The following is a 19877-nucleotide window of genomic DNA, read 5'->3' as shown; positions in this document are numbered from 1 at the left end:
AACCTTGGTTTGCGAGCATAATTCGTTCCAGAAGCATGCTTGTAATCCAAAGCACTCGTATATCAAACGAATTTCCCCATAGGAAATAATGGAAACTCAGGACGATTCGTTCCACAACCCTAAAACTTGAATACAAAATACTATACGTACTTGTATTGCAAGACTTCGCTCATCTAGACAAGTCACTACACTCTTGAAGTGTCAGAGAGAGAAGAACCATCGGCTCAGTTGTGATGTGTGTATACTGTATGTACTTGTATAGCAAGACATTGCATGTATATCCAGTCAAAATTAAAAAAAAATGTTTTCCTCGTCTTGCAAAACACTTGCAAACCAAGTTACTTACAATCCAAGGTTTTACTGTATTTCCATTCTACATAGCATTGTAAACCAGTAGCTGGAAGAGAAATATTTAGTGATATGTTACATATTCTGAAAATATTTTCCAGCACAATACTGAATTAAACTTGCTGTAAACTAAAATAGATTTCAAAAGATTGCATATAATGCTGTACCTGTTATTTCCACTACTCTGAGGTTACCTATTAATTCTGCATTTCATTTCATTTCATTTGTTAAATCAGTGCTATATATTGTACAATGGCAGCCTCAAGAGTAAAATGTGAATTAAATGTGACTGTGGCATCATAACTTTTGAAATTACAAAAGTAAAGCTTTAATAAAAAAAAATAAAAAAAAAAAACCCAAAAGGATGGGACACATACTATCAAAGTAGTAGTATTCTGCAACAAACCAAGTGGGACTAATTTTCCAAACATCAATGTGGATTTTTTTTCTTTTTTACACTGTATATTCTCTTCTCAAAAGCTTTCAAAAGGCATGTTTTATAAGTTCTGATCATTATATTTTAAAGTCAAGAGCATCCAGAATAGAAAGACAAACAACTATTTAATCTGAATTTAAAAAAATGTGCAATCTATGTCAAACATACCATAGGCAATACTGAGAGGTTATCATCAAGAAGATGAGGCAGCTAATAAGTGTACAATACAAAATGCAGAGAACTACCAGCAGCTTAGTACCATCTCATTAGAATATATGTACCAGTTTCAACGCCAGTGAACAGTGCATCTTCATTACCCAAGTACCTCTTAGTATTTTACTCTTAAAATCACCATGGTTTTAATTTTTTTTTCCTTTTAAAGTCTAGGCTGATTTAATTCAAACTGCAACAGTACAAGAATTTGGCACCTGCATTTGTATAGACATTATACAAACACACTCATGTACCACCCTGATAGTTCAATGGCAGTGCTGTCGTCACTACTCAAGGATGACCCCTAATTGCCAGACTTAAGACCCATGATTGCAGGGGTTTTAGAAAATAATCCTGATGCATGTCCTCTGGTTCAGTATCATCAGTGGTATGACCTTACTAGATAAGTGAAGGCTGAGGGAATGGATTAGATAAGGAGGAAAAAATTCCCCAAAAGATTGAAAATGAAGGCTTCATGCCCAAAAGGGAGAGGAAATGGCTAAGTCAAAGAAAAAAAAATTACAGTTTCAAAACGTGTTTAAGCAAACAGTGTGTTGACACATCAAGCTTGGTCCCAAGTCAAAAGGAAAATTAACACATATATCCAACTCCTATTAACTCAAACTGAAAGATACTGCACTCATTCTACCATGTATGCATAAAAGAAAAATACATATTGCAAAATGAAGTCATTTAAAAATAACTATGGGGAAAGAATGGGTGAAATCTTATCATACTTAAGCTTGCTTTATACACATTGGAGACTTCTGATTCAGATATGTAGATTTTAGAAATATAAACACTATGATCAAAAAATTGTTCTTGTACTAAAGGAAAGTAACATTTCAAGAATTCTCAGTGATCATAAATACATAGACTGATCTATTCCCCTCCCCAAATTGTGAAGCTTCTTTTCCTTACTTACACGTCACATGTTAAATTATGCATTTATTTTCGTACCATATAAGCAGCAAATCAATATACCTCCATCTTCAAGACATCAAAAGATGTACCTATTTTTCTAAGTTGTTGCAGAAATCTTTTCTTCAGTATTCATGCTTTCAATCCCAAAATAATCTGTATTCCCATCACCAAACTACAACAATTTTACTAAAATTAGTCTTATATAGAGCTACCCAGTTGATCCATATGATACAATTGCTTTGTTCATCCAAAATTATTATTTGGTTATATTGAAAATTATTTCCAGTCTTAACCCATTGCTTCCATAAGGCAATGTATCCCATGCACTTTCTTCTTCTTGAAGAATCATTTCTATAGCAATGCAGTCAGTCTGTTGAAATAAAAAGAAAAATAATGGAAATTTTTGTTCAAAGTTAGTATTCATATAATTGTCTGTTAAACTCTCTCACTCTGTTCAGCTAAAAGAACTCTTAATATGTTCTGAGATATGTTAATCATATAAAGACAATCTACCACTTGGTCATTTAACTATTTTCTAAAAGCAAATCAATATGAAAGCAGGAATGTAACAGTCATTTTACTTATAATATTCAAGTTCTGTTCATACACATTTGCTGCAAGGAGAGTTTTGCAAAAAAAAACAGGAGCAGCAGTAGTCACCAGATGGGTACAACAGATGTCACTAACATCAGTGGGTAGGACAGGAACCAAGTGTAGGCAGAGAAGAAGCAAAGGTATTTACACAAAAATTGCTGCCACTAGAAGACTACAGAAGGGATACAAACAAACAAACAAACCAGGGCTAGAAAGCTACATATAAAAAAAAAACAAAACCCAAAACACATGAATCCAGAATAATAGAGGTGGGCTTTTGCACAAGTTTTTCAAAAATATTTCTACCCTGCTAATTTGAAACTGGATACCTCGCACCCATCTCTGCCCAGGAGAAGTTCTTTGCTGCAGTATTCTATAAGTCTCCACTAACCTACTACATCAAACCTGGTCCATCCCCATTGTTGCCAGCTAAAGATGACCCATAAAAGAGGCTACAGGGAGAAAACCCCAAAAGGCAGATTTGAAGTAGGGTTGGAGGGATAAAAGTGTATATAAGGAAATAAAACAAACATGCAAAAAATACCCAATATAAAATCCAAACATGAAAGAAAACTGATCTGGCAGTGATTTTCAACAAACTGTACAAGTTTCTTCAGCTAGCAATTGACAGTTATCCCAGGACAAGCAGGCAGCATATTCTCACGTATGGGTGATGTCACCGACGGAGCCCCGGTATGCACCACTTTAAAAGTGCATCGCCACTTTAAGACTTTAGAAAGTTCACGATAGCCCGAACCGCGTATGCGCGAGTGCCTTCCCACCCGACGTAGGGCACACGGTCCCTTAGTTTCAGCGGAGCTAAGATGTGTCTTATTCCTATAGAGTGGTCCCTATCTCTGGGTTTGACAAACCACAGCTCCCTCATGAATCTCTTCTAGGTGGCATAAACCCTAAAGAAATCTTCAGGGGCTAGTGTGTATGCCTCTGTACCCCCTGGCAGAGATGGCAAGGCTATGGACCGGTTTGGAAAATGCCTATACCAAAATGCTATGTTAGTCAACCGATCTGACAAACTACACTTTTCACTTCTCCTTTTATATGAAGCATTTAATCAAACAAGTTGCCACGTTCCAAAAATATCTCCCAGAACGTAAGCTTCCTGCTTTTCAGCATTTCATTTCTGACCTGCTCCAGCTCCACATGGCTCATTCAGTCTATGATACCTTTGAGCTTACCTCACCTTGCTGCGGCAATGTCAGTAGCCATGAGATGTCTGGCCTGGCTTACGAGTTCCATCAGGACTTCAACCATCAGGACACGTTAGCCAATGCACCTTGTCTGGGGGACGAGCTTTTTGGTGCCTCCATGGACACAGCTACCCAGAAGTTGTCTGCTCATGATACCAGATGGGACACTCTGGTAAAGCCCAAAAAAGAAGCCTCCACCTTCTCATCCCTTTAGACCAGCTTCTTCATATCAGAGAAGGTTTGCTGCAAAACCTACGACCCCTGCTCCTCCTCAACCAAGGAGACAGAGACAACAGCAACCATGTCAGCAACAGCAAAAATAACAGGCTGCCCCCCAAAAGTCTACACAGCCTTTTTGACATGTTTCTTCAGGGCACAGCCAACGTCAACATTCTGCAGACTTTGCCTCAGCCCATCTGAGGCCATCTTCAATTTTTCATAGCTTGCTGGGAGCTCATAACATCAGACCTCTGGGTCCTCACCATCATATTGTCAAGGTTACACTCTCAATTTTCACACCCTGCCACCAGACCATCCTCCAAGAGAGTCTGTTTTGGACCCTGCACAGTCCTCCCTTCTTCTGCAGGAAGTTCAATCTCTTCTCCTGCTGAATGCCATTGAGGAAGTTCCCCTCAATCAGCAGGCGCAGGGATTCTACTCCTGTTACTTCTTAGTCCTCAAGAAGACCAGAGGACTGAGATCCATCCTGGATCTCTGAGCTCTCAACAAATTTCTAGTCAAGGAGAAATTCAGAATGCTATCCCCCGCCCTGCTTTATCCTACTCCTCAATCAGCACGACTGACTATGCTCTATGGATCTCAAAGAAGCCCACACACACAATCCAATTCATTCCATCTTCCAGGAACTACCTCCATTTCTAAATCAATCGATGTCATTAGCAGTACAAGGTTCTTCCCTTCGGCCTGGCATCTTCTCCCAGGGTCTTCACGAAGTGCCTCATTGTAGTGCCGCATCTCTCCGATCAAACAGCCTTCAAGTCTTCCCTTACTGGATGACTGGTTGATCAAGGCTGTTTCATCACAAGCAACATCTCAGACCATTTCTTTTCTTCAGATACTAGGATTCGAAGTTAACGTCCCCAAATCACATCTTCTTCCAACTCAGTGTCTACAGTTCATTAGGGCAATCCTAGACGCAACTCTCATGAGAGTGTTTCTTCTTCAAGATCGTCTTCAGGCTCTACATTCGCCTTTGTCAGCAATTGCTTCCTCTTCAATCCATCTCTGTCAGGCACATGATGGTTCTTCTAGGCCAAATGGGCTTCCACTGTCCATGTGGCACCACCGGCAAGGCTACATCTTCACATGCCTCAGTGGACCCTTGCTTCTCAGTGGTCCGAAGCGACGGACCATCTCTCACAACATATATTTGTGACATCATCGCTTCTGCGGTCACTTCGATGGTGGATGACCTCCTCCAATTTATCCAGAGGTCTCCTTTTTCACTTGCCTCATCATCACAACAGAACGCATCCCCTTATGCCTGGGGGGCTCATATGGACAATCTTCAGACTCAGGGTCTTTGGACCACCAAAATATGGAAAGTTCACATCAATTTCCTGTAACTCAGAGCAATGTTTTATGCCCTCAAGGCCTTTCATCATCTTCTCTGCCCTCATGTCTTCCTTCTTTGCACAATCAAGTAGCAATGTACTACATAAACAAGCAAGGAGGCTTGGGTTCTCTCCTGTTGTGTAAGAAAGCCCAGAAAATCTGGACCTGGGCAATGGCTCGCAACCTTTTCCTAAAGGCTGTCTACATACAGGGGGAGAAGAATTTCCTAGCAGACAACCTCAGCAGAATTCTTCAGCCTCATGAATGGACTCTCAACTCTCTAGTCCATCTTTGCTCAATGGGGCAAGCCTTGGTAGAAGATTCATCCTTTACAGTTTTTCATCATGACAAAGTGGTTCTGCATACAAAGCCAAAGTTGTCATTGAATTTCATCTTAATCAGTCAATTGTTCTACCAGTGTTTTTTCCTAAGCCTCATTCTCATGCTGGAGAATCCGCTTTACATACTTTGGACTGTAAACGGGCTTTGGCCTATTACATTGACTGTACAAAGCCACATTGAACATCTCCCCAACTGTTCATCTCTTTTGATCCAAACAAGTTGGGGCATCCTATTTCCAAGAAAATGATTTCCAACTGGCTAGCTGGCTGCCTGCATCTCGTTCTGTTATGCTCAGACTGAATTGGCACTGGAGAGTCGTGTCACAGCCCACAAAAATAGAGCTATGGCAGCTTCTGTTGCTTTCCTCAGATCTACTCCCATTGAAGAAATCTGTAAAGCTGCCACCTGGTCCTCAGTTCATACAATCACTTCTCACTATTATCTGGAGTCTTTCTTCAGACGGGATGTGCACTTCGGCTAATCTGTATTTAAAAAATGTATTTTCCTAAAAGGCCAACACTCCCACCATCCCATTTTTGTTAGCTTGGAGGTCACCCATACGTGAGAATAATGTTGCCTGCTTGTCCCGGGATAAAGTACAGTTATTTATCGTAACAGTATTATCCAGGGACAGCAGGCAGATATTCTCACAAACCCACCCAACTCCCCAGGTTGGCTTCTGAGGGATTGTGCGCCCTACATCATTCAGGAAGGCACTCACGCATGCGCAGTTCGGGCTATCGCAAACTTTCTAAAGTCTTAAAGCGACAATGCACTTTTAAAGTAGCCCGTACTAGGGCTCCGTCGGTGATGTTACCTATACATGAGAATATTTGCCTGCTGTCTCTGGATAACACCTGTTACGTTAAGTAACTACTTTATGCACATGGACTCTTTACTACTACTAATTATTTCTATAGCGCTACCAGATGTATGCAGCGCTGTAGTCATAAAAAGAAGAAAACAGTTTCCTGCTTGAGCTTACAATCTAAACAGCCAAGACAGACAAACAGGATGTCATGAATACAGTTAAGGGGAACGGTTAATCAGCTGACTGGGTTGGAGGTCAGTGGAGTAGTGTTAAGGATTGACGACAATACCAATAAATTGCCAATAAATGCAAAGCCCTGATCGTGCTTAAAAATCTAAGCTTTCAAGGACATGTAAAAATGAAAGAATAAGCTCTTGTAGAGTTAAGAGAAATGTTGGGCAGAACAGAACATATCTTTGATAAATATGTTGTCAAAGGGTGTTTTGCTATAAGAATGTTAAAGCAATGGCATGCTTAATTTAGAATCAATTTACAAATGCTGCTACAGTAGATTTTCTTTGTGAGTTTCCTCCAGATATTATCATGTTTCCCCGAAAATAAGACAGTGTCTTATAGTCATTTGGGGCCCAAAAAAAGGCACTAGGTTTTATTTTCAGGTAGGGCTTATTTTTTTTCAAATACATGATCATCTCTCCCTTCTTCTCCTTCACCCCGATACTTCCTCTTTCTTTTCCCCCACATGCGCAACATCTTTCCTTCCCTCTCACCCATTCCCTTGTGACTTCCCTCTGCAGCATCTTTCTATCCCTCCCTCCCTCCCATCCCCCTGTGCAGCAGAACCCTTGCCCAGTTTCCATCCTTCCCTCCCTCCCATCCCTTGTGCAAAACCCTTGCCCAGTTTCCATCCTTCCTTCCTTCCCATCCCTCATGCAGAACCCTTGAGCATTCCCACACCCGCCGTGCAGCTGAACCCCCGCTGACCCTCCATCCTTCCTTCCCTCCCAACCGATCCCCGCCGACCGCAACCATAAATTCCTTCCGGAAGAGGAGCATCAGGCCAGCAACACTTACAGGCTGCTTCATGGCCTTCTGTGTACTTATGTCACAGTCAACAGTATATAAGGAAGTGCAGCCGTGGTGTGGTAAAGCCTAAACAGAAACTGAAAACTGAACATTTTGTGTGATGTTAATTCTCAAGTGAATGTAAACCAAAACCCAAGAGAATTTATATCTGGACAACGCCGTGAACAACGTCAACTAGAAGTATGGGGGGAGGGGAAGGAGGCGCATATGTGGAGAGGAATGGGAAGAGGCAAGGGGCAGAGAAGAGAGGTGCCAGCTTCGGGAATCATGTCACACAGTCATTTAACAATATATAAGAAATGCAGCTGTGGTGTGATGTGGTGAAGCCTAAACAGAAAGTGAAAAACTGAAAATTTGTTTGATGTTAATCCTCAAGTGAAAGTTCCTCAAAGGAATTTATATCTGGGCAATGCTGGGTGATCAGCTAGTTTTAAAATAAGAAAAAAAAGTGGAACTAAAGTACTAAATAAGAGAAAAAGGGTAAATAAATGGGGGAAGGGCAGGTGGGGCCTAGTGGACTTAGTGTGCTTAGGGGCCCTCAACAAATTAATCCTGCTCTGGCCTACAGCTCGAGCATCCAGTCTTTGGGTACAAATCTCATGTCCTGCCTGTCAAGAAGCACCCCAGGTATTTCAAGGTTAAAAGGGAAGCAAGAAGCTCTGCTCAAAATTCAACACCCAACTAGTCTCACCAGAAGAGGGACTTTCCTGTGCGACTTGCCTCAGAATCAGTCAAAAATGAGCCAATTATCCATGTAGATGTAGACTCAGATACCCCATTTCCTCAGGCAGGCTGCCACAACCACCATGACCTTTGAAAAGATTCTGAGCATAATGCTGAAGGATATTGCACAGAACTGAAAGTTATTACAACATGCAAAATTGCGGCAATCACCAGTATGTGGGTCTGATGGTGATACAGAAATAGGCCTCTGAAGTCCAAGGACATAAGGAACTCACCTGGCCTGACCAAAGCTATCACAAAGCACAAGGTTTGCCATTCAGAAAGGAGAGACTTGCAGTGAGGCTTCCAACTCCCTTCAAGATCAGAATGGGTGAGAAAGAGACCCTTCTTTTCTTCAGTACAAAGGAAATGGAAGCGTAGCCACTGTGTCCATCTTGAGCAAGTGATGGAGGGTACTGAACGCCCGTGTTTTGAGTGAGGAACTACAAAAGGAACATCAAGTAAGGATTGATCACTGGCTTTGCGAATTCCAGAGCATAATGCTAGAGTACCACCTCTAGAAACCAATGGTCTGAGTTGATACAGGGCCCCCTCGTAATCAAATCGCTGAGCCATTCAACCACACAAATCACTGAGAGGCTCACTCACCATCACTGGGTGACCTTGAGGGAAATAAAGCAGGGACTAGTGCTGCCCATTCTGGCCCCACCTGCCTGTCTGAAATACAAAGTACCCCCAGGCCCTGAAGCGAGTTCTCCCCTGCACTGTTGCACTGTTGGGGGGATAGTCCTCCAGGAGGTGCCAAAGTTTGGCATTCCCCATGTCTTGCTAGCTTTTCCAGTTCCTCCCTAAAAAGCAGTCACTCCTTAAAGAGTAGCTTACTTATGTGCAGCTAAGCAGCGATATCCACTAACCAATTCTGCAATCTGCATGCTTCCACCAGGGATGACATAGCCAGGGTGGCATGTGTAGCATCACATCATACTTTATGCCAGGGATACTCAATTCTAGTCCTCGACATCCCCAGGCAAGCCAAGTTTTCAAGATATCCACAATGAATATCCATAAGAGAAAATTTGCTTACTGAGGCAGAACATGCAAATCTCTCATGTATATTCATTGTGGATACTGTATCCTGAAAACTTGGCCTGCCTGGAATTGAGGACAAGAATTGAGTAGCCCTGCCTTATACTATGAGTATCTTGCTGGGCAGACTGGATGGACCATGCAGGTCTTTTATCTGCTGTCTTCAACTATGTAAGGCACATGTGTCAAACACAAAGCCTTCGGGCCCAAATTCGGCCCGCCAGGCCTTTTTATGTGGCCTGCGGCAATGCTCCCTGAACTTCCCCTTCTCAGAGCCCGTTGTCCTCCCTCCCGCGCTGATCCAACATCGCCATCATGCCGGAAAGTCTGCCGGCTTCGGCAGTGTTGTTCGTGGCTCCCCCTCCTGCCTTCCATCCGCTGCGGTTCACCCGGGCAGAAACCGGAAGTTGAGCGTCATTGGAGAAACTGCAACAGGCGAAAACCAGAAGGAGGAGCCATGTACAACACTCCTGAATTGCTGAGACCGAAGATTCCTCGGCTTTGTGGCGCTGGAGAGAAAGACACACTGGGCTGTGAGGAGAGAGGGACCGGCGCTGGAGGGAAAGGCATGCTGAGCTGTGAGGAGAGAGGGATCGGTGCTGGAGGGAAAGGCAAGCTGAGCTGTAAGGAGAGCGAGATGAAGGGAGAGAGGTTGGACCTGAGGTAGTGTGGAGGAAGAGGGAAAAAGATACTTTAAAGGGAGAACTGTTGGGAAGAGAAAGGGAAAAATGGTGCACCTGGGGGTAGGGAGGCAGGCAGACAGAGGGAGAGATGGGATGGGGGACAGTTGGGAAGAGAAAGGGAGAGAAGTTGGATTTGGAGATGAGGGAGAAATGTTAGGCCTGGGGGTGGAAGGGAGAGAGAGAGAGAGAGAGAGACAGCATCTTTTTTTTTTCCCTTCCATCTCATTGCTCAGCATCAAGGGGGGAGGAAGAAGAACAGAAAAGAGGGAGCAAAATATTGGACCAAGAGGATAAAGGAGGAGAGATAGAAGTAAAAAGGAGGCTGGGGAAAGGAGTGAGATGGGAAATAGGAGAGCTACAGATTAAGAGAAGATGGAAAATTGATAGGTAGCTGAAAATTTTAAAAGGAGAAGGATAAGAAAGAAAGCAAGATTTGAGTGGACAGAGGCAGAAAAAAGGGAGAAAAGTTGAAAGGGAAAAATCAATATGTTGGAGACAGGGACTGGAGCAAGAGAAAAGAGGAGAAAAAAATGGACAGCAGACACTGGAAAGAGAATTAGAAGATAGACAAAAATAAGAAAGAGAAACTGGGGCTAAAAGCAAAATGACCAGACAAAAGGTAGAAAAATAATTTTATTTTTTATTTTATGATTACAATATGTCAAATATAAAATGTGTATCCTGCCAGAGTTGGTGTTGGACAGCAAGCATGAACTAGGACTTAAGAGAGGAAAAGTCTTTTTTATTTATTTGTAGCCTGCGTGGGGTTGGAGAGGTTGTATCCCTATACTTCTACTAATACTAGCCTCCTCTGCTGGCGCATGAGTTTTAGCACCAGTGGCAATTGATCCGATGCTCACAGAAGTCCTGTGAGTATCGGACCCACCACTGGCGCTGGGGCCCATGCTGTGCATCAGCAAAGGAAGAGGTAAGTATATTAATAAAAAAATCTGACCCACAACTTAGCCTGTGTTTTAGATTTTGACCCCTTATGTGATTTGAGTGACACCTCTGATGTAAGGAATCTAATTATGAATGCCAAATGATGTTCTAAAATATTATATGAAGAAAAGCAGAAATTGGTATAAACAAATCAAACCATCCTCAAATTTCTGCAGAATACTTCAATGGCAAACCTAGTGCCCAATATTTGTTGAGCCAAGATGCCTGGATATTGGATTCTGACACTCGGGCTTTGGGCCCTCAAGTCCTGAATACTTCCTCTGCAAAACAGGCTGAAATCTGAACCGCCCCACCGCTATCTTAGAATGAATTTGAGTCACACAGTGCAGGAAGAGTTTGATATTGCTGTTTCAAGTCTCACAGGACTGGAGACCAGATCAAGAGCTCAGCAGCAGTATAGTAAAGATGTTAAAAAGGCAATTTTTGCATTGAAGGCAGCATCACTTCTACTAAATGTAAGGAGGAGGGGATACCTAAATCTAGTCTTGCAAGACCAGCAGCTGGCTTGGCCTGAACAAGAGAGGGTAGGAGTGAAAGTCAGCCGGCCCAAACATTAAGAAATAGGCAGTCATCTACGATAGCAAACAGAAACTCCAATCAAAGCAAAACAAATCCTGACAGCAACACTCAAAACGAATATTAGCAAATACTTTTACACGCAAGAAAGATGTAGTTTTCAAATATACCATTTGCTTGGGTAAATGACTATCACACTCACAAAGGCAGTTTCCAAAAAACACAATGTGCACACACACACACAGTGTGTATTGGGGGGAGTATTGGTGGGGGGGAGCACAGAGACTTTCTTACTTGTAACCCCCACCCTCATGACAGAATGAAGGGGAAGACGAATAAGAGAGGATGGGACCTGGGCAATGGTTACAGATAATTCCAAAAGCCCAACACCATAAACACATCTTTCAAACGGTTAACAGCATCTTTATGGTGGGTGATAGGAAAGGCTGTTAGTTGATGCCAATGCTGGATAATGACACATTTAAGAGCATGCTTTGTTAAACTTTTTCAAGTAGATGAAGAATGGAATAGTAAATCAGAAACAGCGGCTCCTAAATTCCAAGAAAGTTTGTCAAGCCCTTGGATAAAGTAACATATCATATTTTTGACTCCATAAGACGCACTTTTTTTTCCCCCCAAAGTGGGTGGAAATGTCTATGCGTCTTATGGAGCAAATATTACGTCACAGACCACAATGTCACATATAAGGTACCTTTTTTAATCCTGGTGGTCCAGCGGTGTATCGGCAGGAGCGAGCTTTTCATGCTCCTGCCCTGAGCCCCTCCCTCGCTGGACAGCTGCCTCAGATCTTGTAGCCAGTGGCGCACAAGGTAAGAGCGAGCTTTTCGCTCTCTAGCCTGGGTCCACGCTGCTCCCTGAACGGTTGCCGTCAGTTCTCTCGAGTCCCAGGTGGGAGTAGCCTTGGGGGGGAAGATATTGGCAGGAGGGACTGGGCATCCCTCCTGCCTTGATGCTTTGGGGAGGGTTCATGGAAGGAGGGACTGGGCATCCCTCCTGCCGGGGAAGATTACGGGAGGATTTGGGAGTGTCAGCAGGAGGGAATGGGTCTCCTACTGTGATCGTTGCAGGGGTGGGGGACGGACTGTTCCATGATTCTCTAACCGGCACTTATGACAGATGCAGGTTAGAGAATCGTGCTTTTAGGCTAAGGACTGGTCCCTCCCATGCCAAAAAAGTCTTGTTTTGGCCGTTTGGGACTTGGGCAAATTTTTTTCAAGAATAGGGCTTAAAAGTAGATCTAGTGGCGGTCTGGGCGATTAAACTCCTGAACGTACAAGGTAAGCCATTCTTGGAAAAACACATTTTGGATGGTTTTTTTTGAGAATGGACATTTCCCTGCTGCCTACTTTGGGCGCCCAGGGCCTTAAGCCCAAAGGGGATTTAGGCTTTTTTTATTATGCACCTCATAGCATTCCTCTACTTTGAGCTACCTCTAGTGATGGTAGTGTATGCATACAAATATTCTTAGCAGGCTTAAAGACGGATTTATACCCATTTCTCTCTCTTTCATGAATATGGTTTTCATTCTAACAAAATACAGCTGACAAATTTAATTCACTGGTTCTTAACCAAAAGAATGAAGCAATGAAGCATTTTTAAATATATTTCTATTGATACCTGAAAAATCAACCTTCAATTGTAAGTATGCACTTTTTTTTAGCATGCAATTAATATCCCAGAGTGATGCATAAGCATCCTTTTTATTTTAACGATAAATCAAATGTTTAAGTCTTCACTAATGTGCATTATTCAAATATATAATGCTGCAATTTTTTATTTAACCTTTAAGCACACAAGTTTACAGATAGTAATTTAGGAACACCACTAATAAAATGTATCACTAAGAGAAAATTAAATCTGAAAGGTGCAACCATAAAAGGTTTACTGTACAGTATATGCATAAAGAAATATTTTCACCCATTCTTTGTAACATAAAGATACAATTTTGCTCTTTGAAAAGCAGTTAAACTTCAAAAATGGGACTTCAGCTCGTTTAGGAAAACAATATTTATACAAGAATTTCAACAGTACTTTGAATGCTGCTTATTTTTACAGCAAACGCATCAAATAAATAAAAGGAATTAAATATCGTAACAGTGTGCATTGAAGATATGAGGTTAAGCATTTGCATTTGAGCTCCAAGTTACATTATTTGCCTCTCAGTACATGTTAAAGAGCTTTAACTCCCCCTTTTACGAAGCCACGTTAGGTTTGGGAGGGGTTTTTTTGACAGCCATGGAGGTATTAGCTCCGACACTCACAAAATTCCTATGAGCATCAGAGCTAATACCATCGCAGCCTGCGATAAAGCCTAACACAACCTTAGAAAAAGAGGCCCTAAGTGACAAATTATCGTTTGTCACAAGATACAAAACACGTAAATGCATATAACGCAGCTCATTACCGCTCACCACCACAACCCACACTATATTATTTTACTGCCCAGAAGCACAGTACTATCAAATCAGTGGCTTAATACTGCCACGCCATCACTGGTAGGTTGATAGCCTATTTCTCTAACATCTTACCAAACACAAAATTCCCAAGGTGTGAAGCCTCCCCCCTAAAAAAATAGCCCCATCCTAATGGATCTGGCCAATCTGAATCTTAGGCCACTCCCAGTGCATCCCAGAATGCACTGCGAATAGGGCCTAAGATTCCAATTGGCCCAGGTGCCTAAGGCCCCTTCTACAGGAGGGGCCTTAAGCGCCTGGGCCAATCAGGGTCTAAGGCCCCTCCCCGGTGCATCCCATGATGCACCAGGAAGGGGCAGGCCTGTCATTCTTGAGAAGGCGGGCCAGCCGGCTGGAGGCAGGAACGATTTAAGATAGGGGGTGGGTTTCGGCAGGAGGGACTAGCCATCCCTCCTGCCAGTGTTGTACAGGAAGGGGGGTTCTGGCAGGAGGGACTGGGCATCCCTCCTGCTGGTGATGTACGGGGGAATAGGCTGCTGCTAAACTTATCGCAGTTGGGGAGATCCCTTGCCACGATATGCTCGGCGGCCATGTCTGCTTACAACGTAGGCCAGCACTTTGCTGGCCTACATTGCACACATCTTCCACAAGCCTAGGAAGGCACATAGGACCACCTAGGTCTACCTTACGCTACTTCTGGGCCAAGCCATGCGCGGCCTTAAGCAGGCTTATGTGCCTCCCTAGGCTCCTGGAGGCACCTCCAATGTAGACGGCCTGCCTCAGGAGGCGTTTGTTTTTTTTTTTTAAAACCTGCGTCCCAATTGGCCGCCTACAATCGGGACACCGATTTATAGAATTTGGCCCCTAAATATATGTCTTCAGACTATAAGATAAACACAAGCTAGCACATCTACAGGGCATGGAGGGAGTTAATAGACAAATAAAGGATAATAGAAAAAGTCAGTAATAAATCAATAACTTGTTTATCTCTTCAATTAAAAAAAAAAAAAAAAAAAAAAACTTGGAAATTTAAGATTCCATCAACCCACCCGGTTCTTAAACTGAAGATTGATGTTGAATTATACAAATAATATACAAAAAAAAAAAACTACTGTACTCTCTCATTGACTAACATACACTGAATTATGATGGAAGTTTAGCCTCAAGTTAAAAAGAGTTCAGTTAACTAGTACTTTGTCCCAATTTTGTTTAAAAATTTTGAACAAAAAAGTGTATCTATAATTCAAGTAAGCCAGCCGAATAAAATAGGCTTAGATGTACTGTCTTGCTAGCCCACATTGCTAGAAAAAAAGTGTTTATTTAATAGTGCGTTTTATGCAGTGTTTGTTCAATTAATTGTATTACTACACTGTCAAAGTTTGAAAATCAATAAAGATTTTAAATATATAAAATAATCATCCTACTTTATTCTTTACCCCGTGTTCTTGCTGACATGAGAACCACCAGGGATAGTACAAATAAGCACCGTTTTCTCTCTTTTTCTAACAGTATATTGCAAATAACTCATCTTAATATACATTACTCACTTTTAATATAAACAAATAATTTACTGTCAAATTACTAACCTTTCCTTGTAGATGTGCACTTCAACCCATCAGAGCACTGGAAATCTAAGCTTACATATGTTCCATTGTCCAAACTCCTAGTAGCACCTTGGAGAGGATGGCAATTTGATGAAGTACAAGATTCAAGTTTTACAGCAGCATCATGTACATTCAGAGTTATATAAATTAAACCATTCCAAAATCCAGGAGAATTTCTGGCCATTCTTCCCTCCTCCTGGCTGTCACATGTGCTTTCAATCGGGTTTGGCCAAACATTGTCAAAGGATGCTGAACTGTGTCTTTTGCTACTCTCAGTAAAAATAGAAGAGGAAGTGGTTATTGTCCCAGAGGAAGAGAAAGTTTCAGAACTGTGTCTCCTTCTACCTTGTGGGTCTGCTCTTATTACTTTAGGTCCAACTGGGGGCTCAGCAGAGAAGCTATTGTTACTAAGGTACCTGTCACCAATGCACAATCTATTTACAATTGGATGGAGGACTATCTACTATTGGGCCAATGACTTGATTCTGTGTTGAAAGACTTTGGTGGTGTCATTGCCATGTTGAAAGTCATTTGTGTATAATCATCATTCCTACTGCTTACTGTGCCAACACAAGCAGTACCACATGGAAGCCTGGCATAGACAGTATTTGGTGGGTTTCTGGAGATACTAGAAGCCTGCATAAATAGAAAGGTCTGTTAAAGAACTTGGTAGTTCAAATTGTATGCTTTGGAGACTGCAAATCAAGGTCAACACTCATGTAATCAGAAAGATGGGGACTGTCTATGGTCACAGCTCGATCCTAAAGAGACGATGGGGATCCTATCAGCAGACAATGAATATGGTGTATTGCTTGCTTTTTCACTGAAGTCAATATTTATGTATTCACCAGGGCTATTTGGTTCTGGTAGAATGGTATGATCAAAATATCCCAGTATAGTACATCTCCTTTGTATCCAAAGGAAGTCTAGTAGGTCTTGCAACCTTAATGTTCAGCTCCAGCTTGTCGTCAGAAGATTTAGATGCACCATTTAGTTAGCCCATTAGTGTAACTCTTTACATTCTCAACTCCCATGTGCAAAAACTTGCCAGGTGATGACATTGGAAATATATTCATTATGGTCACTATTTGCTTTGACAGACTCTTAAAACTTCGAGGCAAAGAAAAATATGAACTAAAACTTTTGGGGGAAATTAGAATCAGTAGATTGCTTTTGAGCTGAATTGCCGTGTGACATATCCATGTACTCGCCATTCATTACCTTATCACTATTTTTAGAGACAAAACCAGTTAACGGACTCCTTACAGGAGAAGAGCCTGCATTAGGAAACATCAGCATATATCCTTTGGTGTCCACCTGGGAAGGAGACCACTGGTTAAGAATTTGTTTTGGAGCACAAACACTTTTAGGCGTCATTGGCAAATAGTCATTGCTGTTTGTGAGAGAAGAAGCTACTCCAGGCATCATTGGCATATAACCATCATCCCTAGTTTATTTCCACTTTGGTTACACATAGAGTCAGGCACATAATCATGACTGCTTTTTAATTTAGGCGATTCAGAACAAAGTATTTGTCCGCGGCTCTCTGTAGAATCATCATCTAAAGAAGCTGCAGTTTGTGTTCTCTGATGCACCGTTACAATGGTTGGTTTAGTTAGAGAATATGTTCTTTTCCTGTAAGATTTTTCAGCTTCCATGTAATCATCCCTACCAGCTTGGTCATTTTGTGACTTCCCCATTGACATGTATTCACTTAAACTACTTTCTTCTCTAATCGGAGGTGTGTTTCCCAGGGAATCAGGAGTGCTGCTCCTAACTCTAAAATACCTAAAATCTCCTGGGCTAGAGCCATACTCATCAGAAGAGATAAAGCCTCCATCACTTGGGGAACCACAGACCGAGGAACTAGAAGGTCTGGCAACAGTGTACCGAAGCCGAGCCATGACCACTGCTAGAACACACACTTATTGGGCTGGTTGCAGATGGGAAAATGCGACACTGGCAGCGAGGCAGACCTGGTATGATAGCAGGAATTAAAGGCGCTCTCACGTATCTGCCCGTCCCTTCTATGGCGACCGAGGTTCAATCCTGGCGGTGTTCAAGTGAAAGCAAGCTGCCGGTGACCGACCGGAACGGCCTCGTCATCGTCCCTTCGCCCTCGCTGGACGTCCTGAAGCGGTAGGCGGCCGCTCTTCGCCGTAGGCGGTGTCCCAGCCGCGCTCTCGGTCCTCGATCGCCTCTGCAGCCCGGTCTGGCTGGGCGGCAAGTTGCCCAGGTGTCGCCATGTTGGTGATGAAGGAGATGGGGTTGGCGCCCGACCTGGCTATTTGCTCCGGGGCCGGAACTCGGCGAAGGCTTATCAGGGCTTTCATGGTCTCCAGGAAGGCTATCGTGCATGCTCTGGCGCCACCACCGAGAGTCGTCCACCTGCATACCACAGCTCGCCAGGCCCCACTGAGGAGGAGCGCCCCACCTCGATGAAGAAGAGAGTTCTCCGAGTGGCCGCAGCGCCGGATGTTCATGAGCAAGTCAGGTGCTAGGCATGGCACGTCCGAGTTCTGGCGGACCAGGTGGACCATCTTGCTGGAGAGGCAGAGGCGGAAGACGCCCGCCAGGTTCTTGCTCTGGCCCAGGCCCTTGGGCTTCACGGTCACCTGCCAGACCTCCTTGAAGACGGCGCCGGGCTTCAGGGCGCCGTCGGCACTCCTCCAGCTCGTCGGGCTCCGGCGCGCAGCCCCGCCCTACTCTCGCCCATCAGCTCGCTCAGCGCCCGGTACCAGCTCTCCTGCTCCTGCTCGCTCTCGGCCACCACGGCGAAGTACTCGTCCTTGGTGTAGAGGGCCAGCAGGTGTTTGTTCTTGGCATCCGCCCGGCGGCTCACCGTGAAGCACTGCGAGAGCGGGATGAGCCGCTTGGGCGGGCCGGCGGGGGCCGAGCGCAAGCCGCTGCGGAACTTCTTCTCGCTGTCGTAGTACTCGAGGCGGGCGGGCCCCAGGCGGCTGGGCTCGCGCAGCACGAAGAAGCGCTTGTGGCCGTGCTTCTGCTTCCTCAGGTAGCCGCACTTGCGCACGTCGTCCGCCGGGGAGCCGGGCTTCTCCTCACGCTGAGCGACGACCTGGTTCGCCGCCGCCTCCCCCTCCCCCTCTGAGGAGTCCGCGGGGACGCCGCCCCCTGCCGTCGCCGCCGCAGGCGGCTGCGCCTCGATCTTCTCTCGGTAATTCATCAAACTCGCCATTTTTCCCGGATTGAATGAGGTGGGGGGGGAGGACGGTCTGCCGGGTGACTGTCTTTCCACAGCCGCCACCCCCCCTCCTCCTCCCGCCAGAAATAACAAATAAATGAAAACACCACAGAGAAATCCCGCGCAGGGGAAGAGTCCGCGAGCCTCCGAGATACTGTTTTGTTTTCTCGTCTCTCGCGCGCGCACTCTCGTTCTGGGGCCAGGCACGCCGCTCTCTTCTTCTTCTTCTTTTTTTTTTTTTTTTTTTAACTACTACGCCGGAATGTCAAAGGAGAATGTCCGCTCAAAGGCAACAACGACAACACGCAAGACAGGGAAAATCGCCACCGGGGAGGCACGGAGCATCTCGGCTTCGCGAACGAGCCACTCCGCCGCCGCTTTTACTTCACACACCGAGCAGCGGCGGCACGGCGAAAACAACCATGTGACTCCACCCCCGCCTGCGTCACGCGGCCCATCTGAGGCTCGCCTCGGCGAAAGCTTCAGCCTACTATTAGAGTTGGAGGAGGCGCGCGCGCGCGCGTTTCAGAACCGAAACTCTTGTAACTGGCTGGTTTCACAGAACCAATCCAAAGCCGAACTGAGCTCTTCTCCCTCCCCGGTTCCCCGAGCCATTCAGGACTGGGGCGGGAGTTTCCGAGTTTGTTGTTATTATTCTGTCCAATGAGTGCATTCCGTCTTCTATACGCCAAGCTTTACTAGGAACGTCATGATTATTATTAAAAAAAAAAAAAAAAAGAGGCGGGAGAGAGAGTAAAGAGGCGGAACCTTTTTCTCGTCTTGACGCCGGGCTGTTCGTGGATTGGCCCCCGTGTTGGAGGAGTAAAACGAGCCGCCCGGCTCCCATTGCTTTCATTCCTGAGGTGGGGGGTTGAGGAGGAAAGAGAGGGGGGCGGGATGAAATTCCCCCGCAGAGGATCGCCATTGGCTACTGTCGACGTTAATCTTGTTGTTTGTAAGACAAGCAACGGGCTGATTTCTTCGCCTGGCCCCGCCTTCCACTGCAATGAGAGGATTCCCGGGGAAAGTACCCGCCCAGGTTTGTAGCAAGAGAAGGTAAACAACCGCAGGGGAGGGGGTGGCAGGGCGGGAGAGGCTCAAAGCAGAAGCAATATGTCAGTCAGGGCGATCCTGAACGGCCAAGAGCCCACACGGTACTGTTCAAATGCCCAGAAATGTAATCTGATCAGAGACAATACGGCCAAGCAT

At 44.4% G+C, this 19877-nt stretch overlaps 1 protein-coding gene across 1 annotated transcript; it reads right to left on the bottom strand.

The window, feature by feature from the left end:
* Positions 1-1124: 1124 nt before the first annotated feature.
* On the bottom strand, positions 1125-19273 carry IRS4 (insulin receptor substrate 4). The gene is given in 19 exon segments (XM_033945579.1): positions 1125-2291; positions 8455-8661; positions 15449-15911; positions 15913-15939; positions 15941-16102; positions 16104-16142; positions 16144-16197; positions 16199-16382; positions 16384-16445; positions 16447-16618; positions 16620-16917; positions 16920-17355; positions 17357-17416; positions 17418-17510; positions 17512-17535; positions 17537-17611; positions 17613-17915; positions 17917-18165; positions 18168-19273. Coding segments are annotated over 19 exon segments (3408 nt in total). The 5' UTR covers positions 18663-19273; the 3' UTR covers positions 1125-2286.
* Between the last annotated feature and the right edge of the window lie 604 nt (positions 19274-19877).

The sequence above is a fragment of the Geotrypetes seraphini genome, chromosome 5 (genome assembly GCF_902459505.1).
Source record: "Geotrypetes seraphini chromosome 5, aGeoSer1.1, whole genome shotgun sequence".
NCBI lineage: Eukaryota > Metazoa > Chordata > Amphibia > Gymnophiona > Dermophiidae > Geotrypetes > Geotrypetes seraphini.
This window is presented reverse-complemented; position numbering and strand designations above follow the sequence as displayed.